Source organism: Octopus sinensis, linkage group LG2 (assembly GCF_006345805.1).
Source record: "Octopus sinensis linkage group LG2, ASM634580v1, whole genome shotgun sequence".
NCBI classification, from domain to species: Eukaryota; Metazoa; Mollusca; class Cephalopoda; order Octopoda; family Octopodidae; genus Octopus; species Octopus sinensis.
In genome coordinates this window covers 155461558-155486284 of record NC_042998.1, presented here as the reverse complement: position 1 = coordinate 155486284, position 24727 = coordinate 155461558, and the positions used below count along the sequence as shown (strand labels likewise).

At 35.9% G+C, this 24727-nt stretch overlaps 1 protein-coding gene and 1 long non-coding RNA gene across 2 annotated transcripts in view; one reads left to right on the top strand and one right to left on the bottom strand.

Annotated features, from left to right (window-relative positions):
* Window positions 1-1726: 1726 nt before the first annotated feature.
* Window positions 1727-2696, bottom strand: LOC118762069. The gene is made up of 3 exons (XR_004997852.1): window positions 2621-2696; window positions 1840-1842; window positions 1727-1741 (listed from the first exon to the last, which is right to left on the bottom strand). It is a non-coding gene; the product is annotated as an uncharacterized LOC118762069 (long non-coding RNA).
* Window positions 2697-9914: 7218 nt separating this feature from the next.
* LOC115226447 overlaps window positions 9915-24727 on the top strand; it is a 577012-nt gene continuing 562199 nt past the window's right edge. The window contains exons 1-2 of the mRNA XM_036500752.1: window positions 9915-9998; window positions 10499-10597. Of these exons, the coding sequence (XP_036356645.1) occupies window positions 9915-9998; window positions 10499-10597 (183 nt within the window). The remainder of the gene's footprint in view (window positions 9999-10498; window positions 10598-24727) is intronic.

Sequence of the window (24727 nt, the reverse complement as noted above, 5' to 3'; positions counted from 1 at the left end):
GGTATGCTTCTGGCAACAGAATTTATCAGAGACTTTAGGTTTTAATTTAAATGAAGCTGGCACTCCTTTTATTGTCAGCAGAAATTACTCAACACTGCTCTTTGTTCCAGCGTTGAGTAGGTCACGACCTAGTAGACCATACCTGCAGTCACCTTTAATTATTTTTAAAATATGGAGGAATTACCAGCCTTCTCATTTCACCATAAAGCAAGCCTCCCCAATGCATTCTATCTGGTGCCCATTGTACGATTCATATGAAGAATGTTGCCATGTAATCGTCACGCTGATGTCTTTTGCTATTATGGATGAGATAATGCTGCAGGGAGCACCCATATCATGCATCATGTCTATCATGTGTCCATTGAGTGAGACAGATTCAAACACAGGTTTTTCCAATGCATGACTGATAAGAGTCCTGATTCCATCCTGATGATTCATCCTATGATCATTCCTGGCACTTTTGCAAATTTTTGTACAGTGGCTTTCTTGCAACAGTTTTTGCAGATAGCTTTTATTGCAGGCCATTTGTGTTGTGGGAACCAGTGCTTTCCACAGTGGTAACAGGATTTGTCACTCAGATTTTTTCTTTTATCTTGTGTGGTCATTCTGGAATAGGCAATGACTTCCCATTTTGAATTGTCACTGCAAAATTCAGATATTTACAAAGAACATTGTAAAAATTGTACTGTAACTTCTAAACTGAGTTCGTTAACTTCATTAGCTTATAGAAGTTTCCCTCTATCCTCACTGACAATCAACTGAGACAGTAGGAGTTTTTCCCTCACTGACATTTTAGATGTTTTCAGACTTTCAAAATTGCAGTATTCACTGGTATGTCACAGATTTGAAATAAATTAAGAAATTGACTCATTAAGTTGTTGAATTTCACCATCATCATTGGGGAATGCAGTGAGTGGTGAAGACCTGAGTATATGGTGGTGGTGGTGGTGGTGGGGGGGGGGGCTACTGGATAACAATGATACAGAGAAACGGCTGTGAGGACAGGATTGGAGAGTGAAAGGTAAACATAGAGTATGAAGGAGGAAATATGAGGAAGAGAAGAGATGAGATGTAGAGATGTAGTTTGGTTTGTGTAACACAGATCGGGGGCCACTGGATAGCAATGATACAGTGAAACAGGGCTAAGAGGATAGGATTGGAGAGTGAGAGGTAAGCAAAGTGCATGAAAGAGGATATGTGAGGAAGAGAAGAGATGTAGTTTGCTTTGTTGGGGTAGGGTGTGAGAAAGGTTTTCTTGTTACAAGTGGATGGAACACACAGTGGGTGGGTCTTCTCAAGAACCTTATATCACTAGACATCTTGGTCCATTGTAATATCCCTCCATTAGGCCCAACATCCTGAGATTGGTCCTTACCACTTCGTCCCATTCTTCCTGGGTCTACCTCTTCTATGGGTACTATCTACTTCCAGTGATTGGCACTTCTTTATGCAGCTATCCTCATCATATGTCCAAACTAATGTAATCTCTCTTGCGTACTGCATTTGATTCCTCTTATGCCCCAATTTTTTCTCAATACAGTTGCACTTTATCATACATACACACTGATGTTGCACCTCCAGTGGGGCATACTGCTTTCATTTCTCTCCAGTCTACACGTCTTCTGCATTCAGAGCCCATGTCTCACTACCATGGAGTATAGCTGTTCACACACAAACATCATACAGTCTACCTTTCACTCTGAGAGAGAGTCCTTTTGTTGCCAACAGAAGTAATAGCTCTCTGAACTTCTTCCATCCTATTATTATTCTAGAAACAGTACTTTCAGAGCAGCCTCCACCATTGCTAATTTTGTCACCTAGGTAACAAAAACTAGCTACAACCTCAAGAGAGCTTCCTGGGCATTTGAGGGAATCTGTACTATTAGTGCTTATTTTTCCCGCACATCTGCCACATACAAAGATGACTTTATCTATTAATCTACCTGCGATTCCACTGCACCTCTTATGTGTCCATAGCTTACACTGAGTGCAGTGAATGGAAATTTTTCCAACTCCTTTCCTACATATTGAGCAGGGCCATTTACCTGATGAAAAGAGAGTTTTATCTTCTTTCTTGCTAACAACTTTAGTCTTTGCTAGGTTAACTTTAAGAACTTTGATTTCAAGTTTTGTTTCCATTCCTGGAATTTCTTCTCTAATTCCACTAAAAATTCTGCAATAAGAGTGAGGTCATCAACATGTAGTAATTCCAATGGGCATCCAGTTTTGGATTCCTCTGTTATGGCCTGGAGAACTACAATGAATAAAAGTGAACTGAGGGCTGAGCATCTGTGAACCCCTACTTGTATACTAAATTCATCATTGTATTCCTTGCCAACTCTCACCTTACTGACAGCACCACCATACATGGTCTGTACAGCTCTAATAAGCCACTCTTCTACTCCTAGCTTCCTTAGAGACCACCAGATAACAGGGAACTCTGTTGAAAGCTTTCTCCAGTTTGACAAAAGCTAACTACAATGGCTCACTTTTGGCAGAGTACTTTTCTTACAGCTATCTCACTAGGAAGATGGCATCTGTGGTACTCTTCCTAGATACAAAACCAAACTACATCTCATCTGGTTTAATTTTACTCCTAATCAATTGAGCTTTCAATGACTTTCATGACCTGGTTCAGCAGTTTGATACCTCTGTAGTTTCTATCTAAGGTATCACCTTTACTCTTGTAGCAGCTAACTATAATACTACTACACCAGTCATTGGGGAGGGCACCTTGCTGAATAACCCGATTAACTCTGTGGGTGGCTAAGCTGTATCCTACATCTGTATTCATCATCTCATCAGTGATTCTTGATGACCCAGGAGCTTTCTCTGTTTTCATATCCTTAATTGCTTTATCTATTATGCTGCTATCAACTCTGATGGCTGGCCCCTCAATTGCTTTGATATTTGGGAGACTCTCTTCTCCCATTCATTTTCTACATTTAGTAACCTTTCATAGTGACACTTCCATGCATCTTTCTTCTCTGAGTCACTAAGTGCAAGTATACCATTATTCATTTGCATACATTTCTCACCCACCAGGATTGCTTTGCAATCCTGAACACCTCATGCCTCTGGATCCTCATGCTGTAGACCATCTGCAAATTTTTTACCTTCTTTTTTACCTTTTGCTATGTAAACCTATTGCCTAGCTGCTCTTCTAGCTACCTGATATAATTCTCTGCTTTCAATGTTTTTCCAGTCTTTCCACTTTGCTTTTATAGCACTGCCTACCTCCTTGTTCCACCACCATATTTCCTTTGGCTTAGCAGGAACTCTGCACCAATCACAGATTTCATCTATAGCCCTCAGTAGATTGCTCTGCAGGAACTTCTAATTTCCTCTAAGCTATATATCACCAACTATTCCTCTCTTTTGTCAGAAGTTTCCATTAGCAAATCTCTAAATTTCTGTCTGTTTGCTGCATCTTTGAGCTTTCGTAGTCTTCTTTTCCAGATTGGTTTATTTCTCCAAGTCTTTCAAGCTCCAATTTTGAAGTCACTAACTAGTAACCTACGTTGGGTTGTACACTTTTCACCTGGGAAAGACTTTGTTTTTGTAAGCATCCATCTATCTTGTTGCCTGGTGAGGAGGTAGTCAATCTAGCTTATGTGCTCACCAGACTAATAAGTGATTAGATGGCTGGCTGGTTTTTTGAAGTTAGTGTTGCAGATCATGAGATCATTTGTATCAAAGGAATCCATCATTATTCCCTCCTCATTTCTAGGTCCAAAACCATAGCCGCCATGCACTCCCTGGAATCTATGTGGCACTGTCCAACATGTCCATTGAAGTCACCAGCCACAATAATAAAGTCTCTGTCATTTGTTATTGAGGTGGTCTGCAAAAGGATCTCATAGAATCGGTCCTTCTGCTCTTCAGTCAGCCCAGACTGAGGAGCGTAGGTAGAGATAAATGTAACTTAATTTACCTATGATAAGTCTCATCTTAATTACCCTATCACATACTCTAACTACCTAAATTACCTTATCTCCCCACTTTGCTGCTAACAGTATACCTACACCATCCACTCCATCCCTCCTGCCTACCCAAAAGAATTTGAATCTGTCTCTTACCCATGTGGAATGTAGCTGAGGTTTTCCTCTATCATGCACACCACAGACAATAACATGGCATCGCTCCAACATTTCAATAATCTCCCCACTCCTTCCTTTCATTGTGCCAACATTTATGGTATCAGCCCTGTGATTGTGTACTTGGGAGTGACGACAGGAAGGCAGTTGTGGAACTTTTGTCATTACCTGAAAAGAAGATCTGCGCAAACACTTGTCAGCTAGTATAGAGCTTTGATACCTAGTTTATTCAGTGAATTACAATGAATCAGTTTCCCCGTTCAATACAATATCCAGAACAGGAGCCAACAAGAAATGAAGAGGTTATGAGAATAGGGAATGTAAGTTGACCTGAAAGAGAGGAAAGGGTGACTACATAGGATGGTTTAAATATTGTATATCTAAATGTTTATATATGAGGTACCTTTAACTGTATACGACACTCATCTGAGTGCCTGCATGAAGGTATAAGGTATAAGTAAAATATGTACTCCCATACACAGCACAAAAGGATTATATGAGTCACCATTGAAACAATTCATGTATGAATTAAGATGATGGTGGTGGGGAAGGGTGGATGAACATAATAAGTGTGCAAAAAAATGGATGCCATGCACAGACCTTGTGCAAGCAAGATCAATCCCCACACAGGTAGATGAGCTTAGGAGAAAAGTCGTAGTATTTAACTATTATTATCATCATTTACTACTAAGACTAAATTAACTTACATGTACATTTTAATCAGCAAATTTATAGTATAAACATTTTGCAACGAGAAGAGGAAGCTAACTGAAATTGAAATGAAATACATGTGACCTTTACAAATGAGATAGTGAAAGGAGGAGGAAACCTAGATTCATTGACTAAGTCACATTTCAATAATAATAAAAACTTAGCTGCTTGATTCAAGAGAGATCGAGCTGTTGTTTCATGAATGTCATAGCAAATAAAGGGAATGATATTAGGGAAACTATTCTTAAATATATGAAGGACGCTGTGCACAAACCTTGTGCAAATGAAGTTTAATCCCCACATAGGTAGACAGGCTTAGGAGAAAAGTCATAGTATTTAACTATCATCATCATCCTTAATTATTAATGTGGAGAAGAATTTTGTTCTTTCGGCTGCAGTTTCTTTGAAAGAGCAACATGATTTAGAATTGAATTATTTAGGTCCATTGTAGGTCATTTTCATGATATTATGTGAGATATTAATATCTAGGATAATTTTTAATGCTTGTATTCCTACAAAAGAAACGAATTTCATAGCCAAAGGACTTTGATCATGATCGTTATCCTTTAATTCATCCACATAAGCTTTTGCTTTGAATGCCATGAGACGTCTTTGATTGACTGTAAGTTTATGTCACCAAGAGATTTTCCTTCAGCCATTGTCAAGTTTTGTGATTTGCTTATTTCATAAGCACCGGTATAGGAACAAGGATCAAATAACCATAAACTGTGAATTTCTATATTGCTGTAGCAGTAGCACAACCAACAGCAGAATGTATGAGAAGGAGTAACAACATCAACCGTGACTCTGTAGCAATGGAATTAATTGTGTGTCCCTGTTTATTTTAATCGCAATATATAGAGAAAAAACCCCAGACAAGTTCACATAAAACTGGTGCATACCATGTGACTGGCAGTTTTTAATTATTTAAACAAATGTACAGTATTTGTTATATATTCATTAGGAATTCAGTACTCAGCACTTATCAACTTTATGTAGTTTCCATCCTTCTTTAGCCTGTGTAATAAAGCGGTAATCACTTTTCAGAAGAACAATTATTTACTTTGTTGCAATAAGTGAATATGGCAAATATGTTCTTAAATAAGATGCTAATCTTCTGGAGGTAATTTTTCCAGAAGGTATTTACTATCAAATTTGAAGATGCCACCATAAAAGAAATAGAAGCTAAGTTTTTCTCAAAACATAACTTCTGTCTTAAAAAGGTAAAGCACATTAGATTATATAATCTGGGATACATTGTCTCTAAAGAAAAGTTGGGCTATTTCGTCTGACTTGTCTTTGAACACAGGTCTGCTCAGTTGGCTGATATAGAGCTAAACAACTTGGTGCACAGAAATGTTACAAAATGCCTGCAGTAGAAAATGAATTTGCAGTCCAGTACAGACTCAGTTTGATCACTTTATCTCTTGTAATACTTCCTTATAGATTTAATTACCCTGTGCACATAAGCAAAAGAAGGGTATTGTAATCACTCGTCTTTGTCTGTGTGTTTGCAAAATTACTGGAAAACGGCTGAACAGATTTTCACCATTGGGTAAGTAGCTCGAAATGATGAACATTCGGTTTGATTATCTTCAAACATACATAAATACATGCATAGATATGCAACTGTGCATGTGCATACAGTAATGGATTTGAGGGTTTCATTTATTTAGGAGTTGATTTCTTAATTTTACCAGAGTATGAATTAATTCAGTTCAATTAAAAAGCATGGATATGCAACATATTATAAGCCACACTATAATTTGTGAAAAAAATTTATCTGTGCACAGGGTATGCATTGCCCCACTGATGCCTTTTTTTTCCATTATGAAAAATATCTTATCCTTACATACACCTAGAGTCACTATTTAATTCTAAATTCTTTTCTCTTACATATTTTATTTTGGTTATGACAGAAATGTAAAGCAAAACAGAATTTTGCAGTAGTAAAATAAAATTAACAAAACAAGTGTTATAATGATGAAGCACTTCTCAAATTTTATGCAATATTTTGTATAAATATTTCATTTTGTTCACTTTCTTTTTCATATGAATCAGCCCTCATCTGTGTGTGTATAGATCATGGTGTACCTATGTGTGTAGATACGTGTCGGTATATACATAGATATGTGACTGTGTGTGCACAGTGATGGATTTGAGGATTTCATTTATTTACGAGTTGATTTCTTAATTTCACCTATAATGGCAATATTTATATTAAAAATTTTTTTTTATAATTGAACTTATAAGTTTGCCGATAAGCAAGTACTCATATTACTTATATCCTACAATGAACTACAGTATGTTTGATTCACCAGCCATGATTGAGAGGCACTGAAAACACTTAAATTCTATGTAATATTTTCTATAACCATTTCATTTTGTTCACTTTCTTTTTCATATAGATTGACCCTTGTCTGTGTACCTATGCATGTAGACATGTGTCAGTACATATATACATAGATATGCGACTATGTGCATGTGTACAGTGATGGATTCGATGATTTCATTTAATTATGAGCTGATTTCTTAATTTCACTGGAGTATAAATACCTATAATGTTGATACTTTAAAAAAAAAATTTAGTTCAATCAAAAAGCATGGGTAAGCAACACATTGCATACCACACTATAATTTGTGAAAAAATTTATCTGTGCACAGGGTATCCATGACCATCTTGCCTTTTCCCTAACCACTATGTGCAAATTACCTCCTTCCTATCAGTTCAACAAGGCCCATTTGTACACAAATGGATCTAACCTTCATTTTTCCTAACATTTCTTCACCCATGTGTACAACCTCATGTGAATATGTACACTGACTCCATGAAAAAAGACTTCTAAAACACCCTCCAACAGGTTTGTGTTTGTCATATCCCCTCAAAAGACAATGAAACAATCATTATGCACAATAAGAAAACCTTATTGCATCCTTGTAGCAAAGCTCATGATCACTACAAACATTATGTGTCAGCATTGCTCCCACATTTGAGACATACACACACATTCTCCAGCACATATATAAAGAAAGGCCACTTGACCAATATTCTTGAAGTTACTAACATATTCTAACCTCTTGCATTCAGGCATGCTTCACCTCTCTCTTGTCTAAAGTGAACTCTGCTACTTAGAGCTAGTTGTCTTTCCTTATCATCACCCATATGATGGTCCACTCTACCAAGTCCTACATTAATGAATGCTAGTATTCTTTTATTCTTTTACTTGTTCTGTCATTTGACTGCGGCCATGTTGGAGCACTGCCTTATTATTTTTCCTCCAGAATGTTGCCCCTCTGGAAATCCTTCCATGCTCATGTTTTTACTACAGTCATTGAATTGTAACTAATGCTGATTTCATTGATCTCATTGGTTTTGTGAAGGTAATAGCTGTAGTTTCTCTTTTTACAGACCAAATCAATAAAGAAAAACACTGCATTATCCGATGTGTCCTTCTTTTACAAAATGGTTGAGTATGATTTGAGGAAGGCAGGAATGGTATTTTCAACACATCAAATTACTGCAGAGAAACTCCATCATTGGCTTATTTATAAGTTTGGTTTATTATCACCATACAAAACTGAAATAAATATAAAGTTGCAAAACTGAATTCAAATTTGTGAAGTTGATTATATATAAAAATATATGCACTGAAAAGTAATATTTTAAAACCATTTATAAGTATATATTTTATAATATGGAAAAATAACCATTATACAGTACTGTTCAAACATGCTTTAAGTTACATTAGTGATTTTACTAAAGTAATTCTGTATCTGATTGTAAATAAATTATGCTTATTGCTTATGTAGTACCTCTGATTTGAAGAGGCTCAAAAGAATCAGTTAAGGGAGATAACTTTCATCCCATCAAGTGCAGTGAAATAATCAATAGTCTTCAGTTTATTAATTATAAGTTCTTGAGTAATCAGCAGAAAACGTGCAATTGTATTGTGGTTACTGTAACCAAACTCATATAGACAGTTGTATTTACTTTTGCCATTTTATTATTTTGTAATAATAAAATATATTATTTTAAAAAATTTCATCATACATCTGTGATCCAGTCACTGATATTTTACCTTCCTGTATTCTTATGAAAATGATAATAATTTTTAGGGAAAATTGAGTAAGAAAATCAAGTAATTTACCTGTCTGAAATCAGTCAGTACCTTTTATCTATAAATGTTTATATAGAGGTGGCAGAAAGGGTGAAATGCCCCACATTTTGAGTTCATATACTTGGAATACGGAGGGCAGTAAAAATCAGGTTTTACTTTGCTTTTCTTCCTTTGAAGATAATAAAGTAAGTTCATATTTTAGAATTTAATTCAGTATGAGGGGTGTTCATTAAAGATCTCCCCTGACTCACTTCTGGTTAGTGCAGGGAATGGAACTTGTACAGGTTTAATCATACATGTATCTTTATGTCGCATTGTAAATTTCAGCTTTCTACTAATATTTGTTTGTCTTTTATGGCTGCTGAAGTGGACTAAGGTATTACAATGGAGGCAGTTGAATGCAGATCAGTGATCAGGTTCTTATACTTCAAAGATCATACATCAAAAGAGACTTTTGATGAGATGAAAGAAGTTTATGGTGACAATGCACCATCAAATGAGGTTGCCAAGCACTGGCATCGCCAGTTCAAATGTGGTTGGATATTGGTGGAAACTGCACCTATTCCTGGACAACCACATTCCACCATTGATGACGACACCATCCATAAAGTGGAAGCTGCATAACTATTCCGCAACTAGCCCAAGAAGTGTAGATAAGTGTAGGGTCTGTGGAAAAATTATTCACAACCAACTGCACTTGCAGAAGTTATCTGCATGATGGCTTCCGCAGAGGGTCACACCTTTACAGAAGCAGGAACGAGTCAATTTCTCCCAGGCTCTTTTGGCAAGGTGCCAAGAAAATGAGGACTTTTTCAGCAGACTTATCATACAGGATGAAACATGGGTCCATCACTATGATCCTGAGACTAAAGCCCAGTTGAAGCAATGGAAGCATGATAACTCACCACCTCCAAAGAATGTTCGTGTCCATCCCTCAGCAGGCAAGGTGATGCTCACAGTCTTTTGGGACCAACATGGAGTAGTGATGATGGATTTTCCAGCAAAGGGCACCACAGTTAACAAGGAATATTATGCTTCTCTGCTGCAGAAATTGCACAATGCCATTAAAGCAGTGAGGCGTGGCATACCGACCAAAGGAGTTCGCCTCCTCCAAGGCAACACCCCAGTTCACAATGTACATGTTGCTCAGATAAAAGCACAATCCTGCGGCTATGAAATCCTTCCTTATCCCCCTTACTCTCCCAGCCTCACACCATCTGACTTCCACCTCTTTCCAACCGTGCAGTCTTTTATGAAAGGGGAAGCACTTTTTTGGATGATGAACTTTTTTTTTGAGGTAAAGTCTAGGTTCCAGTTGCAACCTACTGACTTCTACAGACAAGTTCTTCACAGCTGCATAAAGCAATAGGAGAAGTGTCACCATTAGTGGTGGCTATGTAGAGAAGGATTAATGATTATGCCAAGTTTCATATATCCCATTCCTTGAGAATTGTGTCAGGAGAAATCTTTAATGAACACCCCTCGTAGATTATCTGTTAATTTGTGACCTTCATGACATCTTTATCTTGAATATATTTATAAGTGTCTCAACAAATTATTTATATTTTTCAGGCATATGGAACACCTTTAAAGTTAGGCCGAGTATTAAATGTAAAAGAAATTTGGCATCTTGTACAAGAGGAAGTAGAGAAAAAATATTTAAGTGATAAAGTAAGAAATTATTTTTGTTGTGTGTGTGTGTATATATATATATATATATATATATATATATATAATATCATCATTTAATATCTGATTTTCATGCTGGCATGGGTCGGAGGATTTGATGAGTTGGCAAGCCAGAGTTTGACTGTGCCAAGCTTTATTTTGTTTTGGCATGGTTTGAATGCCCTTTTTAATGCCAACCACTTTACAGAGTGTATTGGGTGCGTTTTTCATGCCACTAGCACCAGGTGGGATGTTGAGGGGAAGTTTCATAAGAATTTGAAGATGGTTGAACAGGATAAAGGTGACTGTAGTAATTGAAAGTGAGTGTTATAGAAGTGACTCAGAAGAGGTTACTTTAGGTATGTGAGCGTTTTGGGAGTGATAGTAAATAAAATATATTTTAAAGATGAAGTTTATCAGAGAGAAAGAAGTGATGAACATGAAGGAAAGAGATGTGAGGGAAAGCTTGACAGGGCAGTGAGAATGTAGGTGGAACAGAGCTCTACATGTACACACATTTATCAAGGTGGTTTTAAGATACCAATTCTCTTGTGGTGGACAGGTCTTCTCAAGCACAGCAAAGCACCAGATATCTCAGTCCTTTATCATTTTCTCCATATGGCTCAGCATCTTGAGATTGGCCTCAATACTTTGTCCCATGTCTTCCTGGGTTTCCCTCCCCAACAAGTTGTATCCACTTTAAGAGATCGGCATTTCTTTATGCAACAGTTCTCATCCATACACAACACATGACTGAACCAGCACAGTCTTCTCTCTTGCACACAGCATCTAGGGCCTCTTATGCCTAACTTTCCTTTTAATACACTTGCACTCTGTCATACTTGTACACTGACATTGCACATCCAATGGAGAATACCAGCTTCATTCCTCTCTAGTCTTCACATGTGTTCTGTATTTAAGGCCCCCATCGTACTACCATGTAGCATTGCTGAATTTACACAAGCTTTTGATTGCCAAAAGAGGTAACAATTCTCTGAATTTTTCTCATTTTATTCTTATTCTAGCAATTACGCTTTCAGAACAGTCTCTTCTACTGCTAATTAGGTTACCTAGATAACAAAAATTATGTATAACATCTAGAGAGCCTCTTGGGCATTTGAAAAAATCAATTTCCTGTGTATCTGTAGACTTTATTGGTTCTGTGCATCTTCCACACACAAACACTACTTTCTCTGTTACAGACACACACACAGATATAAGGGCTGGCATTAAACATTGGCATTGAGAGTTATACAAGTTCCTGAATAGGACACCAGTGCACTGTTCTAAAGGTCCTGCCCATCTTGTCTAGAGTAAAGACCAAGTACTGCAACAGCTTGTAATGCAAAGGCTCACACCTGTTTATCTTGCTTAAAAACCCTGAGAGATCTACATGTAGTGGGAGTAAATATTTTCAAGAAGTGATTACATAAACAAAAGCATATATATATATAATGCATTAAAAGTGAAGTTCAATCTTTCTTGCTTGCAATGTTACACAGCACAACTGGTGCATAATGGGAAAATACTTGAAAAGGAAAGTGCTCCTGAAATGTGAATACAAATGAAATCAAACAAGTTTTGCATAAATTGGACCAGTAGTTATTGAGATATTCAAAGTTTTGGGGTATAAATACTCAAAACAGTGCATAATGGGAAAATATTCTGAAAATAACTTAACCCTAAAAGGGAAGAAACTCTAATTTTTCCATTAGACACATTCATCATCATCATCATCATCATCATCGTTTAACGTCCGTTTTCCGTGCTAGCACGGGTTAGACGGTTCGACTGGGGTCTGGGAAGCCAGGAGGCTGCACCAGGCTCCATTCTGATCTGGCAGTGTTTCTACAGCTGAATGCCCTTCCTGACGCCAACCACTCCATGAGTGTAGTGGGTGCTTTTTACGTGCCACCGGCACAGGTGCCAGGGGAGTCTGGCAGCAGCCATGATCGGTTGGTGCTTTTTACGTACCACCGGCATAGAAGCCAGTCAAGGCGGCGCTGGCATTGGCCATGTCCGGATGGTGCTTTTTATGTGCCACCGGCACAGAAGCCAGTCAAGGCGGTGCTGGCATCGGCCACGTTCAGATGGTGCTTTTTACGTGCCACCGGCACAGAAGCCAGTTAAGGCGGTGCTGGCATCGGCCACATTTGGATGGCGCTTTTTACGTGCCACCAGCATGGCACAGGTATCACAACTACTATTTCCATTGATATTTATTTCGATGTTCATGTACTTGACTCAATAGGTCTCCTCAAGCACAGCGGGTTGTTCTGAAATCCAAGGTACTTTGAATGGGCTGGGACTATGCAGAACTGGTGCAGGAAGCAGCCCGGGTCTTTGCAGTCACAGCATATCTCCAGAGATCTCAGTCCATCGTCATTGCCTCTGTGAGGCCCAATGCTCTGAGGTCATGCTTGACTACCTCATCCCATGTCTTCCTGGGTCTACCTCTCCCCCTGATACGTTCAACTGTTTGGGAGCAGCACTTTATCACACATCTCTCCTCATCCATCCGCAGTACATGACCATACCATCGTAAGCATCGCTCTTGTACACCACATCTGATGCTTCTTATGTCCAGCATTTCTCTCAGAGTGCTTAAACTCTGTCGTGCATGCACACTGACATTACACATCCAGCGGATCATGTTAGCTTCATTTCTTTCAAGTCTACGCATATCCTCTGCAGTCACAGCCCATGTTTCACTACCGTGAAGCATGGCAGTTCGCACACATGCATCATACAATCTACCTTTCACTCTGAACGAGAGATCCTTTGTCGCCAGTAGGGGTAGGAGCTTTCTAAACTTTGCCCAGGCTATTCGTATTCTAGTGGTGACACTCTCTTTAATTTCTCCTTAGCCCTCATGTCACACAGTTGTTAATGTTTATTTCAGTTGGGTCATGCCCTTCCAATTGCTATAGATTCGTAATGCATCTTACAGCTGTGCTTGTCACCTGGATGGTGAGGTATCCTTCATTGGGAGTGGTAACGACTAGGTTAGGATAATTGACTGCTTATTGTGATCATTCATCTTTTGGTTTCCTGTAGCTTTGCTCTCGTTTACAAACCCAGTGAACACATATTTCCTATTTCAAAGAAATTCAAACAATAGATATAAGACCCAAGTTAAAAAGATTCTCAACAATTCAACTTCTCTGGTTGACATTAAGATGCCCACCCCCAACAGGGGCCTTAACTCTCACATTTTAGAGCTCCATGACCTTCATTTTTCAGGAGCAAAATCTTTTTAACAGGTTCAATAAGACTGGAATTTTGGAATATGTGCATAAAAATCAGTATTATGGGATACATGTGGCACAACTACAATTTTTTTAGGGTGTGTAAAGAGGGAAATAACCTCATTTGCAATTTTGATGAAATTCGAAACAGAAAATATAACAGAGAAGTCTAATTCTTCAATTGAATGTAACCGGGTATCTCTGCTAGTATATATATATATATATATATATATATATATATATATATATATATTATATATATATATATATATATATATATATGTATATATAGGCAAATTTGTTGTTGAAAATGCACCTAATTGTTTTGAAATAAATTTATTTACATATATATCAAAATAGTTTCAACAATATTTTTTGTTTATCAATAGTTAAAATTTAGAATTATGAATTAGAAAAACATGTTTAACAGTTTCAATGTTGACAAGTTTAAATGTTCATAACAGTCAATAATATTAAAACTTTTGTTTAAATGTACAAAATTCAATATAATTCAAGGAATTTTGTAGTGGTTGATAAGAAATGAATATCATCAAAGTTTCAGTCATACTGGATAAAAACAAGGGAGAAATGAAGATAGTAAAAAAAGGGATTTGGTTTACAGTTTCTGTGATTCTCTTTCCGCTGTGTGCGGGAACTTTCACTTGAAACAGTGTTTTTTGGAATCCAGTGTATTTATAATTTTTTTTCCATGAATAGATCTGATTTTTCATTTGTTAAAGTATTGGTGACATCTTGTTTTTCTGGTGGTCAAGTTTGTTGTTCTGCGGCTTGCCTGTGGAGAGCAGTCATCAGCTGTTCCAGTTGGTTGATTCTCTTAAAGGGTCATTTTGTTGAATTTGCTGAAATTTGGTTTTGATCAGAAGTAAAATTTCATTGGTCTAGAGTTAGGTGACGTCAGTAACTGGTGTTTATATGGTGGTATTGTATGGTGATTTGGAGTTGCAGTTTTGAAACTTGGGTGGAAGACTGTTACTAGAGTTTTTAAAAATTGTCTGTTGTACCTGATTGTTTTTTGTGGAGAAATTGAGTCTTTTTCCTTTTTCTTTTTAGTGTTTTTTCTTCTTTCTAAAGGATACTCAGCTGTGGGTTATATTTTTTAATGAGTATGCTTTCCTTATATAAATGTAATTGGGTTGTATATCATCCTCTTATAGGGATAGTTTTATCCAAGATACCCTGGTTTAATATATTATATTTTGAAGAGATATTTCTTCAATAAATATATTATAAAACATCAAATATTATTAATAAGTTTAAAAATGGAGTGATTCGGTGGATATAAATTAATTAACATTGCCAACAATTGTTTCACTTCGCACCCAATTTAAATAACAAGACATATATAATAATATAAGTTTGCATTTTGAGTACTTTAGGTGGAAGATCTTCAGAGCAAGATGAACATTATAGAGCTTACTTTTTGATAAGTTGAAATACTCCGACAGATTAAGCAGATGAAAGCATGTTTGTGTGTACACATGCATTAATATTTTTATTTAAATACAATAATGATAATAATAATAAAAAAATATACTAATAAGAAAAATAAAAATGAAATAAAAGAGTTTTTTTTACAAAACATGGATGTCCATGGTCGATTTTGGTTTATGTGTGAGTGTATGTTCGTGTGTTTATATGTGTGCTCATATGTGTATATATGTATGCTTATTGCCTAAGTTAATTTATGTATGTGTGTATGTGTGTTGGCATAAAGTTATTTAATACAAGTATGGACGTCACCATTTATGCATAAGTGTGTGTGTGTTTATAGATCCTTACTGCTTAAGTTGCTTTATTAGTGCATAAGTATGTATGTATATTAGTAAAAGGTTGTCAAATATTCCTATAACTATATATACATTTATAGGTATGGATAATCATAGTCCATTTCAGTTTGTGTATGATTGTTTATGTGTGTGTGAGTATAGATGTTTACTGTCTAAGTTGATTTATGTGTGTATAAGTGTGTATGTATGTTAGTAACATGTTATGAAGTTAAATCAGTTTGTTAATGTACATATATATTCCCTTATATGCTTGTTTCTAATTCATGAAAAAGTCAGTCATAATTATTATATGAAACAGTAAGATAATTAGTAAAGTAATTATATTTGTATTTAGTTATTGATTCATATTTTCTTGTATATATATATATAAATTGTAGCATGTATGTGTATAGTAACTAACGCATACATTTCCACAATTCTCAACTAATTTTCAGCAAACTTTACACACATTACTTATGTCCTGAGGATGGTCATGCACTATAACATTTTGCCCAGACCTCCCGCAAATGGACATAGTTTTTTGTATGTAAGATCTTCCATACTCTTTTAATCTTTTTATAAAAGTGAAAGGATTTTATATATTTATTTCAATTGTCCACCTGTGACAGGGATTAAATTGACTATGAACACTGAACACATACATTTCCACAATTCTCAACCAATTTTTACCAAATTATACATACTATGTCCCAAGGATGGTCATACACTATAACATTTTGCCCAGAGCTTCTGTGTAAATAGACATAGTTTTTTGCATGTAGGGTCTTCCATACATTTTAAATCTTTTCATAAAAGTGAAAGGATTTTGTCAATTTATTTTGGCTGTCCACCTGCAACGTTTATTAAATTGTTGAGAAACACTGTATGTGATGAATATCCAATACCAAACAATCTTAATCTCCATATTTAAACTACATTTAACTTTGGCAAATGTACCTATTTTTACCTATTTTGAGTTACTTGAAAGGTGATGTTCCCTTCCCTGTCTTGTATTTGTTGATACCTTTGTTTACCTACCCATCCATTTCAACTGTTGTCCTTTGTTTCAAATACATTTTACCATTGTTGTTCTATCCTTCTTTAAACAATCACTTATGATTCGTCCCAAAGAATCAACATTTAAATAAGAGTTTTGGGTAGAGTTATGATGTAAGCATGTGCTAAAAATCCTCATAACTTCTTTATTTTTTAAAAAATGTTTACAAAAGTTTTTTGATTATGTCTTCTGCATAATGTAATTAATATGATTATGCAAAAATTTTTTTCTTTTTAAATCCCCTCCTCCAATAATTAAAAAAAAAATTTGGGGTTTAAAATACAGACAGTCCAAATCCACCATTCATTTCTCTTTATAATTTCCAAACAATTTTTTAATACTTTTATGGAAAAAAAGTCAATTGTCAGTCTTCACACTTTTTCACATAATCCTGGATTTTTTATGTGAAATGCCAGTGACATCCTGCATGTCCTTCAACAATATTAGCAGACAGACAGCCATACAGAGGTACAGCATATAGTCCAAGTAGACGAAAGCCTTCCTTTTAATAGGAAAAATGAAGTTTGAAGAGTGGTGAAGAAGTTTTGGATACCTATAATCATCATTACAAACAGTGTACCCAATTTTTTACGTGTGTAGAGATAATTAAAATAATACGTATACACCCACTCATATATATATATATACACACACACACACAACAAAGCCTAATGGTGTGAATTTTCTAAAACTCCTTTAGGGACAAACAGTTTTAACAAGGAATTCCAATTTAATCAGAATCTACACAATCTGAAGGATATTTGTAGAAAATTTCATTAAGAACATATTAGAATGATAGAATAAAAGTCAGTTATAATAAGAGGTCTCCCAAAAATCCATTTCCTTAATTTTAACTACTGTTCTGGCACACATATTTATGCAATTTTGATTTTGAAGTATTTAAAAAACTTTTGGGAAATTATAAAAAGAAACAAATGGTAAATTTGGACTGTCTGTATTTTAAAACCACGAATTTAAAAAAAAAAATGGTGGTGTAGGAATTTAAAAAAAAAAAATTTTTTTTCCATCATCATATCAATTCCATTATGCACAAGACAATAAAAAAATTGTGTAAAAATTCGTAAAAATAAAAAAGTTATGAGGTGCAGGAGTGGCGGTGAGGTAAGTAACTTGCTTATGAACCACATGGTTCCAGGTTCAGTCCACTACATGGCACCTTCGGCAAGTGTCTTCTACTATAGCCTCAGGCTAATCAAAGCCTTGTGAGTGGATTTGGTAGACAGAAACTGAAAGAAGCCTGTCGTATATATGTATATATAAATGGATGCATGCGTTATGTCGTGTAATAACAAATTAATATATAAAACATATGCATATATACATACATATATGTACGTACCTACATCTACATGTATATATACATGCATATATGGGTACAGGACACCAAAAAAACGTCGAACACAATGAGAAACGAAAACATAAACACAGATGTAGGTACGTACATATATGTATGTATATATGCATATGTTTTATTTATTAATTTGTTATTACATGACAGAAAGCATGCATCCATTTCTAAGTAAGTTTGTTCTTAATATTAATATTGATGCGCACTCTTAACCTTTCTGTCCCCCTCCCTTTCACAGCCTTCCTTCTTTCTGGTTTCTTTTTCTTCTACCTTACGATCTCTCCCTCCCTCTCTCTCATTCTTCATTCTTTCTGGTTTTCTCTACAACCATTCCTCGTTTTTCTCTCTCCTTCCCTTTCTCCTACTCCTCCTCCCTTGTCCCGTCGCTGGTCAGCGATGAGGAAACTACTGTCTTTTCTGACCTTGCTTCCCCTGAGTGTAGATGGCATTTTCTGTGGCTCCTTCACCGTTCTCAAAAATAGTGTTCATAATATTTTATCTCGTTTGGCTTAACAGCCCTTCTTGTCTGTGTTACTGTTATTCTCCTTGTCCTGTCTTTTACTGTTTATATTTTGTACTGTCTTTACTGTCCTGTTTTTGTTACCATTTTTACCCCTCCGCAAAAAAATCTCAAATTTTATTTAATTTGTTTTTCGTGGGAAGGAACGTTTCACCAAAGTTGCATCTCGCCTTCACCTTCGAAACACGAGTAGATGAAACCATGGCGACTGAAGAAGGGGAATTTTCCTTGTGTTGTATGTCCTGTACTCTATTTTTTCGTTGTTTAAGAAAAATGTCCAGTTCCTTGGTTTTGTGTTTATGTTTTTGTTTCTCATTTATATATATATATATATATAGGGAGAGTTCATGAAAAAAACAAAAGACGAAGACAGGTGGTGTACAAAACAAACAGATGTATTAGTATAACACTCAGGAATAGAAAAATTCTTTTACATTTCAAGCCTATGCTCTTCTACAGAAAGGTATACAGAAAAAAACAAGGAGAGAAAAAATATGTGTGTAGTGGCTACCGATCTATCATGGCGACTGCCAGACAGAAGGGTCACACAGGAGAGTGAAGCAGTAGGGGAGATAACAAAGTAAAGAGGACCCCCAACACGAAGGTCCGTGTGTGTATAAGAGAGTACATATGCGCATGTGAAAGACGGCTGGTGGTCTTGACATGTGCGTGTATGTATGTGTAGGTGTGAAAATGTGGGGATGGGAATTGGTCAGTGCTGGTGTGTGGGTGGTGTGATGTGATGTGTAATGTGGTATGGTGTAGTGTGGTGTGGTGTGATGTTGTTGGGAGGTGGAGGAGGCAAGAGTGGGGAAAGCACGGGTGGGGTGTGGGTTCAGCTGAGGGTTGGGGTATGTGGGTAGGCAGAGGGTGGGGGTAGGGTTTGTGGGTTGGCAGAGGGTGGGGTATGTGGGAAAGGGTGTAAGGGATAGGATGGGGAGGGTTGACGATGAAGGGGAAGGGGAAGGTGGGTATGTGAGAAGAGAGAGGGAGAGTAAGAGAGAACGAGAGAGTGAAAGAGTAAGAGAGAGAGTGAGAGAGAAGAGAGAAAGGGAGTAGGGGTGAAGAGAAGAAGGGCAAGAGAGGAGTTTGTATGTCTGTGTTTGTCCCCCCAACATCACTTGACAACCGATGGTGGTGTGTTTACATCCCTGTAACTTAGTGGTTCTGCAAAAGAGACTGATAGAATAAGTACTAGGCTTACAAAGAATAAGTTCTGGGGGCGATTTGCTCATCTAAAGGTGGTGCTCCAGCATGGCTGCAGTCAATTGACTGAAACAAGTAAAAGAGTAAAGAGAGGAGTTTTAGTATGTGCTTACACCATAACTCTGCCGAGTTTTGCTTCCACTAGTGAAAGCTATACATATCTTTCAGAAAGCTCCATACCAATTTAACTTTATGCAGCATTCGCTGTTAGTTTATGCACAGGTGATGTAGAAAGACAGAATAAAGGGGCTTCTATTTGCTTATCTCACCAAAAAAATAGCTCCCTTTGCTGTTGATTAAAATAAGCCTGCAGAGAGGAAGTTTCAACATCTTCCTTCAATTTCCTTACACCATTTATGTGGCTGTTTCTGACAAGAAATTTCGTTTCCATGTAAAACAACTATATTTTGTAGTCATTATTCATAATCTACTCCCCTCTACTTTGCATCACTTGCAAACTTATATGTTCTGTGACTGCCAAGATATAAAATATTTGGTAAATTCATTCTGCCAATGAAATAGCAGCAGAATCAGTATAAATATTTTGGCTCTATGGAGTTGGGACTATGTTTAATCAGTCAAATTGTCCTTTATGCTCGAAGTTCATGCAGTCATCTGACAAAAACAGTTCCTTTGCAATGATGTAATGTTTTCATTAATCAATTGAGTTGCTCGAAATGGCCATAATGAAATGGCACCTGTACCTTGATGTTACTTATTTATATTCTATTCACCTATCCCAGAATTTTAATATTTTATATTAAAATACATGTCTGAAATACATGTCTGAATAGCCAAGAGCAGATCTCTTCACTCAGCTGGGTTGTATTATCTGCATACACAACAAGAATTATGAAGAAAAGAGAGGATGAAACTGATAAACTGTCAACAGTCTGTCTACCCTTTGTGAAAGGCCTCTCCAAAAAGATACGAAAGATATGCTGCCCATATGACATCAGGACAGTATTCAAGAGTAATACAACACTTTGCAAATATCTCCTTTGGGTAAAACCACCAATAGAAGAGAATATGACCGAAAACTGTGTGTACTCCATCCCATGCAGCTGTGGTAGGTTATACAAAGGCGAAACATGCCGCCCCCTCAAAATAAGGGTAGAGGAACATCGCAAAGCTGTGACAGGAGGAGATATTGATAAATCGGGTATAGCTGATCATGTATGGAAAAATGGAGACCACCTCCCCCTGTGGGATGAAGTTAAAATAATAGACTGAGAACACCACTGGAAAATACAAAAACTAAAAGAAGCAGCACATATGCTAGGACACAACAACCTCCTAATCAGACTGAGTGTAGACATGAATAGCATATGGAAACCGGTATTAAGGAAGTAGAGGAAAATATTAGATTTATAAGCCCTAAAATTCACTCCATAATTGCCCATGGGCATATGGTGTAGTGGTTAAGAGTGTGGGCTACTAACCCCAAGATTCCAAGTTAGATTCCAGGCAGTGACCTGAATAATAATAATAATAATAACATCGAAAAATACCTTAGGAATGAGAACCCAGATTCGAAATTTCCCCAAAACACCTGATGAACGCTGGAGGGTATATCAGCTGAAACGTGTTAACAACAAACAAGATGAGGACAAATATCTGTCAAATGTAAATAATGTACAGAATTCCTCATCTCTTAAATATAGAACTGTATGCTCTTGTATTATTGCCAGTTTGTGTTACCTTAATAATGCATATAAAGCTGTATGCACAATACCACAAAATATGATGGAAAATTTGAGGATAGCTTGAAACACATCAAAGAGGTATTAACAAACCTAGATCAAAACATCAACATACTCTTCCTGTGTGATTTCAACCTCCCACATGTCAAATGGCTAGAAGGCCACACCCTCTCTGGGACATCACTGCATGAACAAAAGCATGTAGAATCATTATTTGAACTTGCGAATAAGCTGTTCATGGAGCAAGTGATACTCAGGCCAACGAGAGGAAACAACATATTGGACCTATGCTTCACTAATAATGTGGACCTTATCCATAATGCGAAGGTGACACAACAGCACTCTCAATTCACAACATTGTTGAACTAACTATGTTTGGTCTGTGCAAACTATTTACACAACCTGAATTTCCATAAGGCAAAATGGAAATCAATCCACAAAGAGGTCCACAAATGAAAGTGGTCCAACATTCTGTGTATGCAAGACATTGATCTAAGACTCAGCCAGTTTATGTGAACCATGCAAGCTATATGCACTAAATATATCCAAGAAAGAAAGGCAAGCGCATTGTTGAACAAGGATCCCAGGGACAGAAAAATCTTCATGAGACACAGGTCAAAGATCTTAAAGCAGCTGAATAGGCAACTGAAGGAAAGAGAGAAGTCTATCTTAACACATGGACGCTCCTAGAAATTGAAAGTAAGATCAAACTCTCTCACGAAAGGGAAAGAGCAGAGAAAGAGAAAAGGGCTGTGGAAAGCATAAAAACAAATCCCAAAGCTTTCTATAAAAGGAAACAGCCACAATAAAATAGGACCATTGTTCCAAGGGAATGACTCACTGACGGCAGACCCAGGAAGGATAAGTGAGACACTCTGAACAATTTAAAAATGTCTTCACTTCCCCACTTGGACACATACAGATAAAAAATCCAGCTGAATTCTTTGATATTGCAGCTCTAATAAAGGAGGTGCCAGCTGTTGATTACATCAACATTGAGGAAACAGATGTAACAGCGGCCATTTAGAAACCAGCACTTGAATAAATTAAAGAACATTATCTCACAGCTGAAATTATCTGATAAAACTGGTAACCTATATAACATGAACATTGACTTATACTATGACCTTATGCACAAGGAAATTACTAACATATATAAAATAGTAAATAAGAGCATATTTAGAAACAACAATCTTGAGTACCAAAAAGTAGTGACCCAATACAATATTGATGACCTGACTGAACCCTTTGTCCCTCTTAGACCTAGAATATATCTTAAGGACCATAAACCAAATTTTTTTACTGACCCTAAAGTTAGACTTAGCTGCCAGCAAAATCAGATAAGTGAATTAATCTTAGATAAATATATATAACTTTGGTTTAGTACACAGGAAGATATAAATTGGTTTAATCAAATAGATAATAAGGATAATCATAGATTTATACAGGTAGATATTAATGAATATTATTCTTCTATAAAACCCATAGAATTAAATAGTGCTCTAATATTTGCTATGGGTCACACTAGTTTGTCTCATAAAGAAATCAATATAATTCTCACTGCTAGAAAACCATTTATTAAATTTGACAATAAATACTGGACTAGAAAGGATACATCTCACTACTTTGATATACCTATGGGATCTACTGATTCAGCTCAGGTCACTGATATTGTTGGTATAAATATTCTGTATAAGTTCAGTAATGAATTTCTGTATAAGTTCAGTAATGAATTTCCAGAAATAGCCAGAGGTTTATAAAGGGACGATGCATTATTTATAATTAAATCTACTAGCAATAGAAAATTATATGAAAATATTTCATAGATTCTTTAGTATGTTTAGCCTGAAAATTTCTGTAGAAAATGAACATTGTTCTGTAAATTTTTTAGATGTCAACCTTAACCTACTCACAGGAAACCATGCACCATATCACAAACCTAATTCTAAACTAATATATATTAATTATAATAGTAATCATCCCAAAATAATTACCAAATGTTTAGTTAATAAAATACACTGTAGAATTAATTACCTCTCGTCTAACAAAGAAATCTTTAATATGTATAAGGACTTTTATAACTCTACATTGGATAAGGCAAGATATACACAAAAAATTAAATTTGAAAATAATGATTACCACCAGACAGTCAACAAGATAAATGACAAATTGTCTACAAATACAACTAAACCTACACATAAAATTAATATGCATAACAACACTAATAAAAACTACCATTCAAGTAGTTATAATAATAATAATAACAACAACAACAACAATAATAATAAAATGTGAATCTCTATTATACTGAATCAAACTACAAAACTAATAAATGCTTTAAAATAAGAAACTTATACCATATATAAAATGTATACCTGATAACAACCATAAACACCACAAAAAACAATAATAACAATAATAATAATAATATAATTTGGCTTATATTATCTTATGGAAAACAAATAAAGACAAACCTTATCAAAGTAATTTGTTCAATAATAGATAACCACTTTACTTCTAATAAATACAGTACCATAATTAATAAAAATTCAATAAGGATGGGATTTTCTATTACTAAAATCATATTTAGACATATCTCATCTTTAAATAACAATAAACTTGATGAATATTATATAAACAGAAGTATTTCCCCACCAACTAGCAATACACATCCTGCTCAAACTGTCTCTAATATTATACCTAGAGGAAACAGTAAAGCTAATGTTGGCACAAGTAATAATAATCTAAATATAAATCTGATTGTAAATTTGATAATTACTGCAAACACAAAAATCTAGTATACAAACCCACAGTTAAATCCGAAGATATTTCTATTATCTTGGAGCAACAGCATATTACATGAAATATCATATAGTGAACGATGAAGCCTCATTTAGAAATATTAATAAACATAATAGCACAGGACTTAGTAAATTTATATGGAAACGTATAGGTAGGCACAGGAGTGGCTGTGTGGTAAGTAGCTACCACATGGTTCCAGCTTCAGTCCCACTGTGTGGCACTTTTGGCAAGTGTCTTCTACTATAGCCTTACAAAGAATAAGTCCTGTGGTCGATTTGCTCGACTAAAAGCAGTGCTCCAGAATGTCCGCAGTTAAATGACTGAAACAAGTAAAAGAATAAAAGAAAGAAAGAAAATAGTAAGAAAACTTATAAAATCAGATGGAAAGTTATAAATAATGCTCAACCTTATAAACCATCAGCTAAGACATGTTCCCTCTGC